Source organism: Rattus norvegicus, chromosome 6 (assembly GCF_036323735.1).
Source record: "Rattus norvegicus strain BN/NHsdMcwi chromosome 6, GRCr8, whole genome shotgun sequence".
NCBI lineage: Eukaryota > Metazoa > Chordata > Mammalia > Rodentia > Muridae > Rattus > Rattus norvegicus.
The window spans coordinates 104,202,815-104,224,722 of record NC_086024.1 but is presented as its reverse complement, the minus strand read 5'-3'; the positions used below and the strand labels follow the sequence as shown (position 1 = coordinate 104,224,722).

Genomic DNA, 21,908 nt, shown 5'->3' with positions numbered 1-21,908 from the left:
AGTTTACTATTATAGGTGCTCTACACTGAATGAAGGGATGGATTAATGAGCAAGCAATTGAATGGATGGAACCAATGTTCACATTTGGGATTAAAGGTCAGTGAGGTGACGCAGTGGATGAAGGTGTCTGCTACTATGCACAGTGATCTGTCTTTGAGCCCTGCAACCCACCATGGTGGAAGAAGAAAACAACCCCTGCAAATTGTTCTCTGATCACAAACATGCTGTGGCATGTACACCTCAAAAATAAATAGATAGATGATAGACAGACAGACAGACAGACAGACAGACAGACAGATGAATTTGGGGTATAGTCTCACTTTTCTTGAGATAGTAAAGAATTCTCTAAAAAAAAAAAAAAAAAAAAAAAAACCATGGAGACTTTGGAACTAGACCCAATGCCAGACGTACACGTTCTACTCAGTGAGATGTGGGAAATGAATGGTAAAATCTGTCTCCTTTTCAAATGTCCTACTTCTAATGTTTTTATAAAACTTAACCACACAGTTGTTTGTACAATGCTTTACAGAAAATATGCTAAATATGGACGGCTTATAGGTTCAAAATGCATTCTGCTACAGATACCCAGAATAATAACTGACAAGGAAGGTGCCAGATGCCTGTAGAGGAGTGGTCCAGCCTGTGTTTACTCTACACATCATCACAGAATGAAGAGAGAATAGAACACCTTGCTTTGTAAAGACGGAACTCTACGAAACAGCCCGAAAAGGCCAATGGGTGTCACTTAGTGTGGCCAAGGGAAAGGAGGGCCAGGAGGATACTCTAAAAGGACCCATGACTGGGGCAGGGAGAAGACAATGTGCCTTGCAGATTCCATAGGCTATCAAATAATAAGCCCAGTGGCAGATAAATCACCTCCTTTCTAATTGTTGGTAACTGTGACTCAATAGAAACAGTCCCCCATCAAAAATGGCTATTGTCATAGTTCTTGATCACTCAGTGGAACTTGATGGTAAGACCCTACTGCTAAAGATACTACATACCTGAGTCACAGGACATAGAAAACTCAAACTGGTACCCACCTGGAAGTCGTCCCTACTCCTACCTGATTCCAACAACTAGATTTCTTAGTGCTGAAAGGTCCTATTCAACTACCAAAGGAGGAAAGTAATCAATTGTCCTACACAGCTGTAAACACTGTGAGCTACAATAGAATGCCTTGGCAAGAGAGTACATAACTGTTAAGGCAGTAACCAATCACTTTCTGGTTAGATTTAAAGATGAAGCTCATGCCTGGTAACCGGCATGAACCTTAAGTTAGGGTTACTATTGCTGTGATGAAACACCATGACCAAAAGCAACTTGGGGAGGAAAGGGTTTATTTAGCTTAAACCACATCACTGTTCATCATTGAAAGAAGTCAGGATCCTGGAGGCAGGAGCTGATGCAGAGGCCATGGAAGAGCACTTTCCTCATGGCCTGCTCATCTTTCTTTCCTTTTTTTTTTTTTTAACTTTTTTTTTTTTTTCGGAGCTGGGGACCGAACCCAGGGTCTTGAGCTTGCTAGGCAAGCTCTCTACCACTGAGCTAAATCCACAACCCCTCATCTTGCTTTCTTATAGAACCCAGGACCACCAGCTTCGGACGGCACTGCCTACAATGGGCTGGTCCCCCCTGCCATCCCCACGCCCCGTCCTCCATCAATCGCTAACTAAGAAACTGCCTTACAGCAGGATCTTATGGAGACTTTTTCTCAGTTGAGGTTTTCTCCTTTCAGATAACTCTAGCCAAAACCCCATGGCCAGCTAGATCATAGGCCCTAGGGTAGAACCTGATACCATTCATTATTCTGTTAAATGGACACATTAAATACACTGCCCCCAAGTTCTTATCTTTATACCAATAGATTAGTGGATCTTTCAACCCTCATCAAAGAAGCTTCTTTTTGTAGTAGACAGCACTTAACACAGAAACTCACAACTGGTAAACACACATAGAATAAAAGAATGGAATAGTCAATCCTAAATGAGAAATCCATATCACACCTCCTTCCTCCAAAGCTCAGGGATCAATGAGGAAAAGGAGGCAGGACCATAAGAACTAGAGGCAGTGGACATCTGCAGTGAAACAGTATTATCTGGACACAACAGCACCACTGCATACATGAACTCACAGAGGCTATGACTTCATGCACAAGACCTGAGTTCAAGCCAGTTAAGTTCCCAGTAAAGATGTGGGAGAGGCTCAGGAAGTCTCATCCCTAGCTGGGGTGCGGTTGGCAACTGATGGCTTCTGGGAGAGGAAGAGTCAGTTTCCTACAGGCAGGGATGCAACTTTAAGAGAACACCCACGCTATGCCCATGCACATGCAGACAGCATCAAGTAGACCCAATGTGTTTAAGAAAAAAGAGCACATGAAGTTGGGAAGGGAAAGCAGTAGATAGGACAGGAAAGGAATTAGAAGAAAGGGAGTAGATGTGGATTTGATTAAAACACTTTGTGTGCGTGTGTGTGTGTGTGTGTGTGTGTGTGTGTGTGTGTGTGTGTGTGTGAAATTCTCAAACAATAGAAAAGGAGAAAAAAACGTGTAATAGTGAAAAAACATAAAGATTCTAGGCTTGATCACAACACTGAAAAAAACTGACCCTCACAAACTTATTGAGCTTTTCTTAGTGCTTGGTACAGGGTCTAGTGTATATCAGTCACTTGACATTACTGTTGCAACTATTAGAAAAAGGAACATGAGGCATACATGTATTTATTTCTATGCATTCATTTAGGACTTTAACTCTTTTAGCTTTTTTTCTCTTACACCCTAACAATGAATTATAGGTACTCTGATGTTATTTCTAACCACAGGTGTTTTGATAAATGGATGGAGAGTGAAATGGTACTCCTATAGCCTCAAACTCACTATGTAGTTCAAAATTAACTTGAACTCCTCCTGATCATCCTCCCTCTCCCAAGTCCTAAACAACAAGCATGAACTATCATGTCAGGCTCACATGACATTTTCAGAAGCCTAATGTATAAGATGAATCTCTCCTGAGCCAACAAGATGGGAAATCAAAACTAGACCTGCCACTCAGGACCTTAGAAAGTATACCAAGAGGTTCTATTGTCATTAGGCTAGGGCTATCCCTATGTACTGGCTGGTTTTGTGTGTCAACTTGACAGGAGCTGGAGTTATCACAGAGAAAGGAGCCTCCCCTTGAGGAAATGCCTCCAGGAGACCCAGCTGTAAGGCATTTTCTCAACTAGTGATCAAGGGGGAGGGCCCAGCCCATTGTGGGTGGTGCCGTCCCTGGGCTGGTAGTCATGGGTTCTATAAGAAAGCAAGCTGAGCAAGCCAGGGGAAGCAAGCCAGTGAGTAACATCCCTCCATGGCCTCTGCATCAGCTCCTGCTTCCTGACCTGCTTGAGTTCCAGTCCTGACTTCCTTTGGTGATGAGCAGCAATGTGGAAGTGTAAGCTGAATAAACCCTTTCCTCCCCAACTTGCTTCTTGTGCAGGAATAGAGACCCTGACTAAGACGCTCTACCCCAAAGTGATCGAGATGAGAGCTCCTGTGTTTCGTTCCTATCATTTCTAGTCTTTAAATTACTACTTGAGAAATATCTTCCAGCTACAAAATGGCTCTATTACGATGGCTGGGTACCAGCCTAGCAATGAATAAATAAATAAATAAATAAATGAATAAATAAATGAATAAATGAATAAATGAATACCAAACAAATAAAAACCTGTAAATCTTTCATAGTTGGGTCTCCATCTGTCTATAGCTTCCTTTACTCCACCACAGTTCCTTTCTCTTTCTTCCTTCCTTCCTATTTCCTTTCCTTTCTTCTTTTTTTTTTCCTTCTTAAACCTCTACTTGGAGCACCAAAAAGGAGCACCAGTTTCTTCCTAGGACTCTTAAGGACCCTTCAAGGTCCATCTGAATTTCCCTCTTGCTATAGTCTTCTTACACAGCCCATCCCCCAGCCAGGAGTTTCATGTATTTACTTCACAATCTCCCCAAACCTGTGCCATCATTGACACCAAATCTTTTAAAACTTTTATATTTAATTTTTTAAAAATTTTAACAAAATTTTACCCAATTTTTCTACTAATCTATTACACACATCACTACCTGTGAGCTTCCTGATCAGCAGGGACCGGAGCATTTTCCCCAGAACTAATGCATCATTAGTGTGGTCTAATAAATATCCTTAGAGCATCAAACTAAAGTGCCACAGTCTCCGCCCCCGTGTGAGTGAGAGTCCTCCTCCTGTCCTCTCTGGTCTGGTCCTCTCTCTGTGCTCCCCGATGCCCTTCATCTGACACACACTGAGGAATGTGGGGGCGTTCACATGTGTGAAGTTATTAAAAATTCCAGTGGTTGTGTCATGCCTTAGGCCTAAATGTCTGAGCAAGACTCTTCCCCTTCTGCCTGTAGGTACCTCATCCACTCACCAGACATCTGCTGCATACCTGCCCTTTCCTGTCAGTGTTCTCTGCGGGGACCTAATAGAGGACAAAGTCTTACCCTCATGGAACTTATATTTTTAGTGACTCGAGCATAGGACTTTCTTGCTGGCTTACTGTAATTTAGTGCTAGAAGCTCAGAGAGAAAGCTACTCTCCCAGGGTTCAGTCTGAGCCCTGAAGGAACAAGCAGTCTTTTCCTTTGGATCTGGGTTTCGTATCTATCCGTGGTGTTCTGAGCCACTCGGGCACTGACATTTGTTTCCTGAGTTCGACCTTTGAAGATTTCAATTGCTAATTGTATGCCTGTTATAAATATCTTAGGGAAACACCTTCTCCTTGTCATTTGTTGTCATTGGAATATATTATTTGTACAAAAATAATTTTATCCTGTCATTTTCATGATTGTTTATTTTGACAGTCTTTGGTGAGTAGCCCAGGAAGATCTTGAACTTTTGATCCTCCTGCCTCAGCCTCCTCATGTTGAAATTATAGACATGCAGCCTCATACTCTGCTTATTTTGACATTTTTTTAAAGCTTCATTCATTTATACATCATATTTTAAATCAAAACAGTTTGTTCCATTAATTTCCTGACCACACTGCTATTATCCATCTTTTATAACTAGAAGTGATACTGCTAGGAAACACAGATTCTCTTAGCTGGTTTTTTATGAGTCTAATGGAGACATAATTAAGAAAATCAACTCAACAACTTCTCTACACACGCACGCGCGCGCACACACACAAATTACACTTAGCTCATAACTGGAGAACCTCTCCTAAAGATAGTAATTTTGCTCCAACTTATTTAAAATCACAGCAAGGATATAACTTATGGATAGAGAATTTACAGTGTGTGCTTTTCAGTGACTCAGCTGACAACCGGCTCTTCTAGAGTTAGGTTAGGGTCCACATCGAAAACAATTAATAATTAAGATTAAGTAGTGAATTATGGATAAACAAAAGAGATCTCTCTTCCCCATGAAAACAACGTTAGGGCTTGTTATAAGCATATAACAAACAAACAAATGGGTCAAGGAGGAGCCAGATAGCTGTTTGAGGCCAGAAAGACAATGATTTATTTTATTTTATTTTATTTATTTTATTTTATCACAGTATATTGCTTAAAGGCATGGGCTCATAATAGGTAATTAAGACTAAACTCTCAAAAGAGAGGACATCAAGAGGGGACAGGACAAAAAGAATGTACAGCCCTATTATCAAACTTACCCAAACACCTGCTTGACTGGGCAAGATCTCTCCATTAGATGTTATGCTGTGTCTATAAAAAGGGAACCTCCCCCACTTCATGGGTGCTCATACAAGGAGCAGAGCACTGGACATTCCATTTGTCATAAGACTTCCTAGTTCCAACTCACTGGATAACAGCTGCATAGACGTAGCAGGTCGGTTGGACCAACCCGTTCATAAGATCAAGGCAATGCAAAGCCAAGGCACAGCCAAGAAAAAGTAAATAGAATGATTGAAGTCTCGGTATGTCTGATTCCCCATATGACTTGGCTACATTTTGGTTTCTAATTGCATATAGATTAAGAGAATCTTAATTAAATCTTTATAGAAGAACTTGGTAGATTAAAATGTAAACTTTGGAATCAGCCTCTATGGGTTGTGTAGTCCTGGCTCCACAACTAACTTTGCTGCCACATAAGTCCTAGGCCCTTTGTGAGATGGGACAATGCATGCTGTCTTTCTGTAGCGTTCCTTTAAGGATTCTATGTGATAATGGTGGAGCAAAGCCAAGCACATAGTACATGGTCCATAAATACTGGCAGCACACATTCATGGGCTTGCCTTCTAAAGGTGAACTTTAGCAGCCTTCTTTCTTACTTTCAAGAGTCCCAAGACCATCTACTGTCTCCTCTATCCCAGCCTACAGGAAGCACCACTGGTAAGAATTTAGATGAAAACACAGCTGTCTTGATCCTGGAGATGCTTCCCATAAAGACTTACCGAACAAGCAGTGAACCTCAAATTGTGACTTCTGGACCAATAGTATCCTGTTCTCAAAGGCTCAGAATTTTGTAGACATATAGATTCTTTGTTTTCTTTTTTTTACCCAGATCAACTGGAACTCTAGGAGTAGAAGCCCAGGAACGTGTGTATCGATAAACTCTCTAGTTAAAGTTCAAGAACCACGAGAGGAAAGGTTCTAGTGGAGAAATGCAAGTACTTCCGTATGTTTTTTTAATGAAGAGCTGATCTAATTAGGGGAGTTCTCCATCTTCTCTGAGCACATGGCTCTGGAAGGAATGAACACAAGAACCAACGTCAGAGTTTGTCTCAGCTGTGCTTAGGATATACTACTTCACTGGATACTGTGACACTCCGCCTAATCCCAGTCAACTCTGTAAATGCATTCTGAAAGCATTCATATCACATTACAACACAAACTAAACAAATCAGCTACTTTCCCCTTCTGCCATCAATCTGACTTCCTGGTGCCCCACCCTTGGTATAGAACTCTCTATGTTGATGGCCAATAAGGATATTTTCTCAGAGATCCCTTCCAACTGGAAATCCTCCAGGATCATACCATTCTCTTTAGGCTCGTTACCTCTGCATGGAGGCAAGCGACAACGCTTGGTTTTGGTGACCCCTCAGTCATCTTGACCTTGAGATCTTAATGAAAACATGTGCAGACCTGGGAAACCAGATAATAAAATCTAGATGATAAAAGGAACTGAGAATAAGGGGAAGTACTTTCAGAACACCTATCCCAGAGCCAGATGCTGTGATGATACATAATCTTAGGATCTGGGAGACAGAGGCAGGAGGATCTCAAATTTAAGGCCAACCTGGGCTAGTTAGTAAAAAACCTATCTCAAAACAAAACGAAGTCTATACTTTGGCTTAGTGGGTAAAAGGGGCTCACCAAGACTGGTGATAAACTGTATCCAGGGGACCCACATGATATAAGGAAAGAACCAATTCCCACAGGTTCTTCTCTGGCCCGCCCACATGTGTGTACCACACTGTGCCACACACATACACATGCATGCAGACAAACATAAAGAAATATAATTTTAAACATTTAAACAAGACAGAACAAAACAAAACCCCCACATATCCAGGTCTCACAAAACTATCCAAAGACTGTTCTGACTGTCATCCAGTGTGGCTATCTTACACCTGTGCTTGACTGTGTTCCTTCACCAAAAGAGTCCAGAGCTCATGGCTAATCAGACTTCCCAGTGCTTGGCTTTAATGCTCCCTTCTCCTTTGATCTTTCAGTCATGGTTATATTGCCCCCTTGGCCTCCTTGCAGAGAACCCTCACTCGGCTCTCCTCCCTCTGGAGATTTATGGCTTTTCTGACATTTGTAGGCTGTGCCAATCTCCTCTCAACTCCAGTTTCTCCTGCCTTACACAATATTTAGACTTTCTTTAGCCAAACACCACACATTTTTTGTGTGCTTTTAATCTTTTTTTTCCTATAAATTAGACTTTCCATGGCATCTAAACAGTTGCTGGACGTCATACAGGCACAGTCAAGCACTGTAGATTATAGAATGAAGGGAATGTGTGGTGTGGGCAAATGTGTGTGCCCTTGTGAAGAGAAACACATGAAACACCCTGTGTGTTGACATATGTTTGTGGCTTTGGAATAAAAACTGGGTCCTTTAAATATCTTTATCCAAAACTCACTCCTAAGAAGCTGTGATGTTCAAATCTAAGGTTTCATGGGAAACATGGTGACTCCTGTCCCTGGCACCACCCTTTCCACTCATGGTGTGGCCTTTGAGCACTTTCCTTCTCTTCTTCATGCTCCAGTTGCTTGAGGTGGATTAAGACATTTATCATTTTAAGACAATTCATAGTACTATGGAAATACTAATTAAATGCTGTTGACAACCATTGTTAATATTAACCTCAAAAATCACACAGGGACACCTGATGATTTCAAAGCACCAAGTTCAGCCATGCACCATACCCCTGAGTAGTGGGTATGAACCTGCCCCACCCATATCCCTGTCTACATGATCTACACAAACCTATGAACGCCAGTGTGAGCTTGAACTCTGAAGGGCCTTGGAGTTAACATGTGGAGAGAGTTGGCTAACTTGACCAACCCACCCAAAATTTGTGGTTAATGGATTACAAATTTGGGTAATGCAGAACAATAAATCACAACTAAAATAATAAAGCTGAAAGTACACACAATTTAAGCAGAAACACCAGTGTTTTTTATCGGAAATGAAAGAAAGCATTGATCACAGCAACTGTCTGAGATTAGCAGGGAGCCGCATTTTCAAACATCCTGCAGTAAATCCAGAGCAGAGCCAGCTGGAAAGCAAGAGTGGAAATAAAACTAGAGAATTCATACCACGCTTTGAAGTCTGCTTCTTTCACAACCACGAGTCCCCGATTCGCCCCAACCATTCTGAGCTGCTTTTGCTTGCTAAATTTATTTTAAAAGACACACAAGCCACACACACTTGCATATAATCTTTCAAATGGACTCCAGCTTTTCGCAAGGGTGGCTTGTTAGGGAATTTGAATCCCAAAATACTTTCTCTTGCAAATGAAATCAGCCATCAATTCCCTTGACTGAAACAGGAATAGAAAGGCTTCCAGCACTAAAACTAAAAACCACTCTTGGTTCTGGTGAGAAGCACATTTTATTTTCCTTTTGTTCTACCTCTGACCCTTCCATGCACTTTCAAGTTTTACTTTCCATGTGCCGTAGTCAACCAAAGACTACTAACAGAGATAAGATGATACCAACACGCCAGATGCCAGAATGCTGGGACGGCAGCCCAGTAATGTCTTCCATCCCGTGAAGACCCTGGGGACTCCTCAAGTGGGCCTGACATGTCACCATATTGAAAATTAACTGCTACCCTCCCAAACTATCAGAAGAGAGCAAGTTAAAGGCATGAGTTGAGTAGAGCTCCAATCTTACTACTACACAACAACGTCACTTACCATGTCACAGTATATGAGGACTCGGTCAGAATAGGCTACGCATTTATGGGCAGCTGGATCATTAGATCTTTCCCTAATGATCAATACGGGGAAAGATAGTCTCTGTGGCTAAGGTCCAGCAACCCATGGTCTCTTCAGTCACTACAAGGAAGAACTGCAAGAGCTGAGGATCAGAAAAGTCGCAATAACCATTGAACGATCTCTGATCATTTGTATAGCAGGGTTTTCACCAGTAGAACAATACCTGCAACAGCTGCTTTGAATGACACTACTACCTACTCAGGCCTAGAATTACAAAAAACATAAAACAATAAAAATAGTTATTTTTTTTAACTTGGTCTCATTTGTGAAATGATGAGCCCATAGAACAAGCCTGGAGTCTTTTCCAGCCCTGATGTTATTTTAAGACAGTAAGGGGGTCTAAAGATCAACCCACCCGTGGGATTTTAATCTAATTTACAGAGTGAGGCAAATGACCTCATGGTTGAGGCTGCTCTCGTGAACACTTTGACAGGCCTGACACACACTCCTCTTTCTATATTGCTTCTTCCTTACTCCATATATGTTACTGGGTTGTCTGTCCTTTATTCTCTTTGTATCTCATCCATATGAACAAAACAGAAGTGTATGCAACCCAGAGAGAGTGAGACACACCCTGGGCTGGGATGACTTTGCATGGACCCTCAAAGTTCTCTTTTCTTGAGTTAATGAGATAGTTCATGAGAGGCAGGCTGCAAAACACCAAGTGATTGAATGTGCCCTCCTATTCCTTCCTAAGACACAAGCTGTGTAGGGCAAGAGTAGGTTGGGAAAGGCCTTGGCCTATGGAGTCTACTCCTCCCTCTTTGGCCTTCCTACCTCGGAGCTGTGTAACTCAACACTGGAATGAAACCCCAATGCAGGGACTCATATTGGGGACCCAAACTGTGAACACTGGGTGTGCTTAATCCAGACAACAACCCGGGCACAAATTGAATACTGCAGAGGCAGCAATGCAAAAACAAAGAACTCTCAACTTCACAAACACAGGGAGGGCAGCAGCTGGTCAGCTGAGATTAAAGGAGCACAGAGTGCCTCCCATCTCCTGACTTCTCCTCCCCCATAGCCATCCTTGTAGCCAGCCAGGACTTACTTTTATAGCCCTGTGCAGATGACCTTGTTCCAGCTAAGATAGGGGCTCCTTTGATCTCAGCAGGGGATGCTCTGGGCTTGCAGCTGGCAGATATTAATAGCACAGGATCAGCTTGGGTAGAAGAGTTGGCTCAGTTGGACCAGGTCACTTGTATTCCCTTCTCTGCAGCAGAGCAGAAGGGACTTCATTTCCCGGATCAACCCCCGCTGGGTGCTCTTCTCAGGTCAACCCAGATCATTTTATTGCTGGCTGCTCTTGGCTGCATGCTCTCACCCCACAACTGTTTTCAAGCGAACACTGTTTAAGCAAGGGCCTCTGTTCTGCAGCTGAAATCCATTACAGGTTTACTCTGGGAAACAGAAGAGTCACCCGTGGCTGGGTGCTTCCCATCTGCAGACCCATCTCACCCAGTCAGGACTGCAAGAGACTCAAGCAATCCTGTACTTCTTCAAACTAACATCAGGCAGAAGAAGAAACTAATGTCTAAAGTGGCGAAGAGTTTGCCCATGGGCATTAGTTAGCGCATAGGCAACGGTGACCAAGTAAAGGACTGAAACCACAAGCAGTTTATCCTATCTTGTGCCATATATTTCTCACCTCTCTCATAGGAACTTAGGGACCATTGCAATATATTTGATCAGGAATGAATGTTCTAAGAAATGACCCCCACCTCTTTGAAGTTCTCGGGACAGACTGTCACTGTCTCACGAGTATTAGGCAAGTGTTTTCCCCAGCCAAAATCTGTTCATTTTAACTTGCTGGTAAGTAACTCCATTTTAGACTTTGAGAAAAACACTCCCATGTCCTCTTTACCTATTCAGCTATACAAGAAAAATATCTTAAAAAAACAGAACAAACCAACAAACCCCCAACTGCTTCAATCCCACTAGGGTTTCATAGTCAGGAAGAGTTATTTACCTAAGGAGGAGTTAGGAACTCCCTTTGCTGTTATCATTTCCTGTTGCCGTTACACTAGAGTCCGAGGCCATTTCTTCCCCCTCCATTTTGTTCTACTTCTTTCCTTAATATGAAGCAGGAAACTAAGAAAAAGAAATCCACTTATTTCCAAATAAAGAAGGAAGATAGTTTCTTCCGGTTTCCTCAGAGCTGAACAAGTGTGTGTGTGTGTGTGTGTGTGTGTGTGTGTGTGTGTGTGTGTGTATGTATGGTTTGTGAGTATGTTTGTGTATAATGTGTATATATGTATTGTGTGTATGTGTGATGTGTTCATATATTGTAGGTGTGTGTGTGTTTGCACGTTGTATATTATGTAGTTGTATTGTGTGTGTGATAAGTGCATATATGGTATTTGAGTGTGTTTTTGTATATTATGTATGTGGTGCCTGTGGGGTGTGTGTGTGTGTGTGTGTGTGTGTGTGTGTGTGGTCATAACGATTTTTAATGACATAAATGGCAGAGTCAGTATCTTCATTGGAAATCATTTAATATCTACTTATTGCTCACAGTATGCCTACAACCTTTCTTGGTCACTGAGATAAAAGATGAAGACACAAAGAATACAGCATAGTGTGTGTCTCTGAGAATCCAGGAGTTTAAGCTGGATTTATTCCAGTGGGTGGTAAAGGGCTTGCTGTTAAAACATGCATGTGGCCCTAAATTTAATCTCTAGAAGCAGAAAGCAAGATCTACCAAGTTAACCTTAGAGCATTTCTTTACATAGCTGAGAAGGTAGAGAAGGCATAGAGGAGGAAGAGAGCGAGACCAATTGTATGGGCCAGGAGACTTTCTCTATTCAAGAGGCAGTCTTGGAGCCTGAAGGTCTTGCTTGGGAAGAAGGAAGTTTTCACTCTAAAGACAACACCAAGAAGCAGACGCATGGGGCTTCCAGGCTGAGAATAAGGTGGTGCTGATCCAGGAAGCCTACCTGGCCAGGCACTCAGGAGCCTCACCAGGACTGAAAGTCCCCTGTCTTCCATCATGACCAATTCTCAGAAAGTAGAAAGGGAAAATGGACTAGAAGGACTGTGTATGTCTACTCAGGCCCATAGTGCCATACCCCAAATTCAACGGCAACTAGAAGAGCCCAGAAATGTCAAGGGAGGACTTCCAACAAAATTAGAAACCACCTTTTGGCTGCTGATGTAGTTCCCCCAACTACTCAAGGCTCACTGCCTTCAAATTCCCAGCTAGTCTGACCTTAGCTAGGAGGTGGCAGAGAAAATGGGTGGATTCACCCCGTGGAGACTTTGTCATACTTCTTCTGGAAAGCTGATTGGGAATGTCACATTGCCTGCACATGGAACGACTGCACACTTTTAGACAGTCCAGAGGAGCTCAGTACAAAGAAAAGGTGAGGTCATCACGGGACCACCAGGAAAGGAGATGCTGGAGTATCGGTCTCAGAAACAGTCAGCAACTGGTAAGTGGGGCACTGCAGAGGGATAACAAGACTCCATCCATGGGGGCATGATGGATAGGTATGAAGATACCTCAAAGGAAACTCAGAGACAGCCAAAGACAAGAATAGATCAGCTGCCTTGCAAGATGTCCAAGCCTAAATCACCAGGCTCCAGGCAGCAGCACTGACCAGAGTCCAGTAGCCAGCCATGTCTCCTAGCTCTCAACAGGAGGCAGGAGTCTGTAAGTCAGTGTCAAGTTTCAGTCTCCCCAGGACAGATCCTTTACCTTCAGACGGGGACAAATCATCAGCTGGAGACACCAGGTCTGCTTGAGAAGGGAGGGCTCCACTCAGATGGGTCGTAATTTGATTCGTCAAGATAACCTGTGAACAGACAGGAGGGGGAAGGGAGAAGAAAGAGAGAAGACCAAATTAATTATTAGAGCCATCAAAAGGCAGGCTGTGGTTTAGGAGAAGAGTGATATGCCAGGTAGGCAAACCCCTGCTGAACCCTCACCAGCATATCTTCAGGCAGGGCCTGTAGCTATTCAAGGCCCAGAAAGCAGAAGTAGGTGGGCTTTCCTCAGCTTATGGCTGGTGGATTCGTCTCAGATGCCCAGCAAGCTGAGAAGTGTTACAGTCTTAGCTAAATGCAGAGAGCAAAGCGGAATGAAGAAGCACCGTGCACATTTTATAAAGTACCGATTTTGAAAACTGCTTCCCAAATCTAAGACATTGCTGGCACCGATTTTAAAGTCATCGTTTAACATTTGGAGGTCAGTGGCTTCTTCCCGATACCCACAATGACAGTTTTATTTCCAAATTTGTGAATCAGGAATAAGACTTGTCTCTAAAAGGACACAGGTTCCTTTTAAATTAGTTGATGTAGCAAAAGAAGTGTAGTTTTGCTATACATTTAAGACATAAGTTAACACAATTTTACTAAAAAATAAAGTTTGCAGCACTTAAAATTCCTGGAAAAGACTCTAAACTATGTAGCTCCCATCATCCAATGTTATACAATGCTTTTATATTTAGTAAGTCGAAAACTTACTTTTCCTTAAAAATTTCCACTAATAAAATCTATTGTTAAACAATGTAAAGAGAGAGAGAATAAAACGAAGATCCTCTTATTAGAAAATTCCAAGAACGCAATCATTTTCAAAGGTTCTGTGTAGGGTTTCCATCACGAGAAGGAAACTTCTGACACTTGAAGGAAACTTGTTGGTCACCTGAAGGAAACATCCCCGTGTGCACAATTCAGTGTTTGGCATGTGTACCTAATAGAACCGTCTTAACCTGCTGTGAGGGCTACCTTACAGGTTTGCCATCTTGACATGAACAAAATAACCTCCTTTTCAAAATCTCTTGTGGTGCTGGGATTGAACCCAGGGCTTTGTGAATGCTAGCCCAGTGCTCTATATCTAGCTACATTGAAAGGTTTCCACGTAATCCAGCTTTTCTACTCCACCTCTGTCACCATGGACCAATGCCACATATAAACCCTGAACCAATTAGAACACATGGTGGTTTAATGAAGGGGTGAGGGAGGAGGAGGAGGATGACAACAGGTCAGGTTAAGAACTGAGGGGTCCTATTAGCAGAGAAAAACTCTTAGAGTTGTCAGTGATGGGGAGACTCAGCTGTCTGCACACTTTCTAGGAGCGCTGAGCAGGATCCGGGAGCCAATGCAGTAGTTACCGTTCTCATTTCTCAGTCTTTCATTTTGCTATTTCTCATCCAGACTGGAAAGACTCACATGAGCTGACGTCAGCAAACACACCCCCAAATAACAACTATTTGTGTGAAAGAGTATTAATAACAAATTATGTTCACCTCTTACTTCATAATATATAGTGTGATATGGCTGTTTAATATAACTGGATTCAAATCGTGAATATATAGTATAAACTTCAAAAATCGTGAATATATAGTTTAATATAGCTGGATTCGAATTGTGACTTCAACATTCTGGACCTTGGAAAAGTTACTGAAGTGTTGAGCCCCATGTTCTACATACAAAATAGTATCTGTCTTATAGAATTTTTATGTGAACCGAGACAATCAATACAAGATACTTAATGGAATGCCTGGTAGTGAGTAAATGTTCAGTAAATGTGCAGAAGCCACTGTCATTATTCTAGAAGGATGACGTGTCTGTTAATGACACATTGTGCTTCAGACATTGGTTCTAATGACTGAACAAAAAATCATACCAGAAATTAGGTTTTAGGCAGGTCATCCCCTCCAAACTTAGTCTTTTTTTTTTTTTTAAAGTTAACCACAAATGTTTGTTCTGGGGGAAAGGCTCCATGGTTGAGAGCACTTGCTGATCTTACAGAGAACCCATGCTCAGTTCCAGCACCCACATGCTTGCTCTCAACCACCTGTAACACCAGTTCAGGAGATCTGTTGCCCTCTTTTGGCTGCAGCAGGAACTGAATGCATATAACGCATGCAGGCAAAACACTCATCCACATAACATAATAAATTGAATATTTAAAAAAAACTGATGTGAAACTACCACAGTAGGAAAGATAATTAGTGGGACAAAACCAATCAGACACTGACATTGCACTGATAGTAATATGTTCCTTATCTACCAAGGAGCAAAATAATGTATGTTCTAGTTTTTTGTTGTTTGCATTTTAAATCGTGACTTCTGAGGAGTCTAGATATGTAGTCTTGTTTTTTATTAAAAATTTTTATTAGCAAATATTCTTTGTACAAAGTGATGAGTTTAATAATGACATTTTCTTTTCTAAAATTTATTTCTTGTTCTAGAATTCATTATGGAGATCAGGCTAGCCCCTTCAGAGGTAGGATTAAAGTACATGACACCATGCCCAGCCCAACAATGGTGTTTTCATTCAAGTATATCAGTGACCACACTCAGCAGCACTGTTACACTTATTGATCTGTGGAAATGAGGGTTGTTTCCTCTGAACTATTTAAAGGTTATTTTTAGTTGGTTAGGAACATGATAATAAAAAGTGAGCTTTAATCTTTGTGGGATTATTCCAGATGATGTCTAGAACTCTAGCAATGTGGCAACAGGGGAGAGAGAGAGAGAGAGAGAGAGAGAGAGAGAGAGAGAGAGAGAGAGAGAGAGAGAGACAGAGACAGAGACAGAGACACACACAGAGATAGAGACAGACAGACAGCTATGTTTATATATTTGACTTCACTGAATATAGTACCCATGAGAAGGCATGAGCTAAAATATTTCCATCACTTGTTTTCAAGTTTGTTCTTGTAACGGAAACGTTACAAAAATGAGATGCTTTCAATGTGTGGAGCAGGTAACAGTCAGCAAATCTCTGAAGGCTACAGATTGCCTCAACAATGTCTGCTCTGCTTTGGGGTGCAGTCTAGTGGCAGAGCTCTTAGATGAGAGGATCAGGGTCGATCCCCAACATAAGAATGATGGGATGGGGAGGAGAACCGAGGGGGTGGGGAAGGGGAGAAAGCAAAATACACATTTTACTAAAGTAGTAGATGAAGAAGCCGCCTTTTCTCCCTAAGTGGTTCTGCTGATTATCTCCCCCCTTGTTATCATGAACTTTAAAGCCAAGTCACAAAGGCTCCCACAGCATGGAAACTCGGGGACTTGGTAAGCATATCATCTGATAAAATTGTGTGGTTTTCTAAATCTGTGTTTAGCAAAATGATGGAACAGAAACACTTCCAAAAGCATCAATTACAAATAATCACAACTTGGACAGAAGCCTACAGATGTGTTTTTCACTGAAGTGATTTGGAGATGTGAAAACTATGCTCTTAAAATAACTTATAAAATACTACTGTGGAGTTATAAACAGAGTCTTAACACTGTCTGGTTTCTGAAATGAGTTCCGACTGACACTTCCGAGGGCTTTTCGTAAACTCTGTTTCATTGGAGCAACTGGGGCTTCTGATACTGGCCATAAGTTTGTGTGAGAGCAGTCTGCGCAGAGGTTTAAGACAGTGGCTTTGGAATTCGACAGACTGAAGTTCGGATGTTGGTTCTATTGCTTCTGACCTATGTGACACTGGCCAGTACCATAAATTTTCTGGATGTGATAAACTTTACTCTTAGGAGCTTAAGGATTAGACAATGATTCACTTAAAGTCTTTAACACGAAACTCCACCTAGGGGAAATGGTATCCCATCATTGTCTGTAGTTACCCATCACTGACTCGGTTTTGCTTGTTTAGATGTCTCATGCCCAACTTCATCATATAGTAGCCTGTTAGTATGTACAATGTATAGTTTTTTGTATCTGTTAAGAAAAATTTTTAATGGTTTCTCATCTATGAAAATATCACAAATAAAAGTCTATATCCTCTTTGTAGAGCATTTCGTTCACTGTTGACAAAGAACATACATTTGCTATTTATATCTTTAAAAGCAATAAAACTTGGGTTGGACGTGCATCTGTTATTTTCCCCATTTCCTTAAAAGCGTAGCTAATTGAAAACACAACACACGCACATCGCCATCAGCTGTAACTACAGAGCCAGAGGGGGGACTCTCAGACAAAAGGGAAGATAAGAGACTTCTTGAGCATGGCTTCATCAGAAATCCGGGAGAGACTGAATCTGGCTCAGTGTTTACTGAGAATACCATCCTCCCTACTGTGCGGGGAGGGGAGGGAGGCTCATGGAACCCTGCAAGTTCTACAGCAACTATTTCCTTGACTCCCTTTTTCATGGAGAGATCGCTGACTTGTTTTTTTAGCACTGCCGTGGCTATAGGATACATAAAAATTACATTTATATACAAAGTGCACTCTCATATAACAGAGCATAGACTATGAGTCCCACTGCTAATACCCCCTCCCAATAGAAGGAGGGCGTCATTCCTTCCTTCAAAGACAACTCTCCACGTCATGTGCACCATGGGATGAACCTGGCGGTAGTGGTAAGAAAATGAATAAAAGACAGACAGATCGGCATGTGTACAGAAACCTGGGATACAGTGTCTGGGCTCTCACCTGGAGAATCCCAGGACCCCAGAATCTCACTGTGTTTATTATGTAGAGCTGAACAGAGTGGTGGGGTTATTGAATACAGATGAACAAAGATGTGGGGTTGTTCCACACAGATAAACAAGGAGGCAGGATTTATGGAGTACAGCCGGAGCAAGGGGACTGTAAATACCTATAGAGAGAAAGCTATGGTTGATAGTGTCAGCATATATTGCCAACATTGCACTTGGTCTCCTGCAGAAGCTTGGCTGTTCCTCTGAACTTGACGCTAGGGGGTCCTTGACATGGTTGTGCTTCTGTCAACAGCACACATTCACTCAAGATTCCTCTCACTCTCGGCTTCCTCTGCTCCCTACATGACTCGTTCCAAGTTTCCTTTTGCACCATCTTCTATAAATACATCTCACACATCTTTTTGTGCACTTTGGCATAATACCTCTGTGAGCATAGTTTAAGGAAATAATGAACTTCTCTAGAAAGAAGTAAATTCAAGGTGCAGCCTCATAAACAACACAGTAGACCCTGTTGTCACAGAGAAGACTTGGAAATTAGAGAAAGGAGATGGGAACTAGTCAGGGAAATCTCTGGAAAATTGATGTAGTTTAGGTCAGAAGACAGAGGGTTCTGCTCTTTCAGATAACCATACATACACAAATATATATGACTCACTTTCATTAAGTATTAAGTCAACTGTCAAATACTTTGATACCAAGGGGTAGAAGCAGAATAAGCTGGTCATTAGGCCTAAAGGTCAAGCAGGGAACTTCAGCATCTCAGTTCAACTTTGCATTATTGTATGAACCCAGTGCAAAATACCTGCCTTTAGTTGAGTTATCTTTACCTATGCTATGATGCAAGGCTATACTCAGACCATCCTCTAGATTATTGATTCCGATCTAGAATAATTCTGCTTGATTGGGCCTCTTAAGTGTTTAGTTTGATCTGCTCCACATTGAAGGATTAGAAGTATCAGTGTTGGGGCTTCCAAGAGTAGCCATCAAGTAAACCATAGCCTACCAAGAGTATCAATATCAACTGTCAAGTAAACCATAGCCTATCAAGAGTATCAACATCAACTGTCAAGTGTACCATAGCCTACCAAGAGTATCAACATCAACTGTCAAGTGTACCATAGCCTACCAAGAGTTTCAACATCAATTGGAGAGAACATAATGGGGGATTGCCACCTTTGATATAAGAAGTGCCTTTTACTCAACTCTTAGAAGATAACAACAACAACCAAAAAAAAAAAAGTTTGTATTCAGCAGGGGTAGAATAGAATAGGTAAAATGTAATATCTGGTCTTGTTTATCAGCAGAAGAAATATTAACGGTCTGCAAATTAGTAACTTAATATTTATCAGTCAATTAAATATTTAACTCTTTGAGAATTTCATATGATGTATCTTGATCACATTAATTCCCCAACGCACTCCTCCCTGATCAACCCCCACCTCTCTACCCCTCCAACTTTGTGTCCTCTTCTTAAAACTTTAAAAACAATAACTGGCTCCAATTTGTGCTGGCTGTATATTTCTGGTTATGGGGCCAGTCACTGGAGCAAGGTGACTTATAAGTGACAACCCTCTAAGAGAAAAAATGACTTTCTTTCTCCCATAAGACATCAATTGTCCATAGGTCCTTGGATAGTGGTAGGGACTTGTGAATCCCTATCCCTCCATGTTACAACGCTGACTGGCATGATATTGTACAAGTCTTACACAGGTTACTACAGCTGCTAAGAGTTTGTAAGTATCGCTATCCTTAATGTTCAGAAGATACTACTTCATTTTGGTCTTCCCTGACCTCTGATACTTACAAACCCTCTGTCTCCTTTAATGGTCCATAAACCCTGAAATAGACAGACACCTCAATCTGGGGTTGAGCACCCCCAACACTTACTCTCTGCACTTTGACCAGCTGTGAGTTTCTGTGTTAACCACCATCCAATGTACAGGAAAACTTTTGGGATAGAGTCTCAGAGTGGCACTAACCTACAGGGAGGAAGGCATGAGTTTAGAGGACAGATTGATACTATGTCCATTTAGTAAGCTCAATCATGGGGCCTTGTGAGCACCCCATCATGGGGTTTTAGCCAAATTTACAGTACCTGGTACGAGTTTGGATTTTTCCATAACATTCATCCCACCATGGGCATATCTTACCATCAGGGTCATTGTTTGCAGTTCCCAGGATTCCCAGGGTCATATCTAGGTTGTCTAGGTACACCTGCTGATGACTTTTTTTTTTTTTTACCTCAGTGGCCTACATAGCCCCTTACAGTACTATGAAAACTAGCCAGTAGAGAAAGCTTCCTGGTCAGTACTTTATTTCTCCACATCATATGAACAATGTGTGTAGTGTCTTCAACAACATGGTCCTATTATCAAGTTTTAGTAGGCAACTAGGAACAATGACAATAGCTTGTATCATTTTGGGTGTCTAGGATACCTCTGATCAAGAACTGGAGGTGAGCTATCCTGCGTCTTACACTGGGATTTTGTTTAGCTTCTGGGATAAGCATAGTCCCTGTGATATTAACTCCAGTCTCTCTGTCTCTGTCTCTGTCTCTCTGTCTCTGTCTCTGTCTGTCTCTCTCTCTCAAACACACACACACACACACACACACACACACACACACACACACACACACACACACACACACACACACAGAGCCACAAACACATGAAGTTTATATAATAGTAGGTTTCCACATGCCTTTTTCAAACAAGTTAGACTTTTTAAAAAAGACATTGTGAGGTTCGGTCCCCAGCTCCGAAATAAAGAACCAAAAAAAAAAAAAAAAAAAAAAGACATTGTGAGTATGACAAATGCTATCATTCACTCCATGTGTGGGCATGTTAGAGACAGATTTTATCATCTCCATTTTCCACTGAGTGAAGTGGTCACCTGCCTGAGTTCAACAGCCCAGGTGACAGGAGGGGCATGTAGGTTTTCTTGATACCTCTCCTTTCTAAACCAACAGTAGGAAGGTGACTTCTCCATGCTTTGGAGCACTGGCTTAGAGAATTCAATCTATGAGTCATAAACTATGGGATCTCATGGCCAGAAATGCACTAAAAGACTGTCCCGAGTCAGTGGATAACTGGCCCCTAGGCATACGAATAAATAACTCTGAGCCACACAGGCAAACAGCTACAGTTTCTGGAAAGACAAGTACACAAGAGAGTCTACATAAATTGTGTCAAGTTTTCTCATATGCTGGACTGGTCATTTCTGAAGCTACAGGTATCTTGGAAATTAAACTCTTCATGGAACTTCTGTCTATTTGCAGCAGATTTTAAAGGGTAGATTGGAAAGAAAAACCATCATGTGACCTCAGGCATCTCAGGGAGTTCTTTGACCAGAACACCATTTCCTCTTCTGCCCACTCCCTGGCAGAAAATGACCACAGCCTGCTCCACAGAATCAGTGAAGTTCCAAAACTGAGCTGGGAGGGCTAGGTGCCATGATTGTAAATAGGTAGCCCACTGAAGAACAGGGCCAGTGGGAGAGAGAGCCTGGCCAGAGTTTCAGACCAACTCTTCTCACCGCTAGCACAGTGCTTTCAAAAGGGTGAGCCACTGCTTTTCCTGGGCTCTGAAGGCATAATCATTCTAATCATTCTTTTTGTACTAAAAACGGTCTATCTACTTCAGGAACATTTTTTAAATATTACTCTTTGTACCTTAAAGCATCCCAATTTCAGATATGACAGTGATCTAGTCTTTTTATCCAAACAAAGCCTTGGGTGAGTCAGGCATTTTGAATTTTGATCCCAGATCTGTTAAAGCTTGCAGAATGCCTTGTTCTTAAGAAGACAGAGGCCGGAACTTTCCTGTGAGAAATTGTTCAGGTTCATTGAGCCCTTTCATAGCCAAGACTTGAGAAAGACCCTGGAGTGGTTTTTCAGCATGCCCTACTGTTGCTTCCCGACCATGACAGCGTCTGGTCAACACTCCTGCTCCCAGGGAGCTCCTGGGAGAGGCATACCGAAGAAAGACAGTGAGCAAAGGACAACACTTTCTCTGTCTCTCTGTCTGTCTGTCTCTCTGTCTGTCTGTCTCTCTGT

At 41.9% G+C, this 21,908-nt stretch overlaps 1 protein-coding gene across 10 annotated transcripts in view; it reads right to left on the bottom strand.

Moving 5' to 3' along the window:
• The window catches only part of Rad51b (RAD51 paralog B), a 544,534-nt gene that overhangs the window by 149,201 nt on the left and 373,425 nt on the right, over nucleotides 1-21,908 (bottom strand). For all 10 annotated transcript variants that reach the window (XR_010052147.1, XR_005506073.2, XM_017594476.3 and 7 more), the window contains one exon: nucleotides 13,155-13,251. Coding sequence is in view for 8 of the 10 variants with exons in the window: in XM_017594476.3 (XP_017449965.1) it covers nucleotides 13,155-13,251 (97 nt within the window). In the remaining 2 variants the exon portion in view is untranslated. The remainder of the gene's footprint in view (nucleotides 1-13,154; nucleotides 13,252-21,908) is intronic.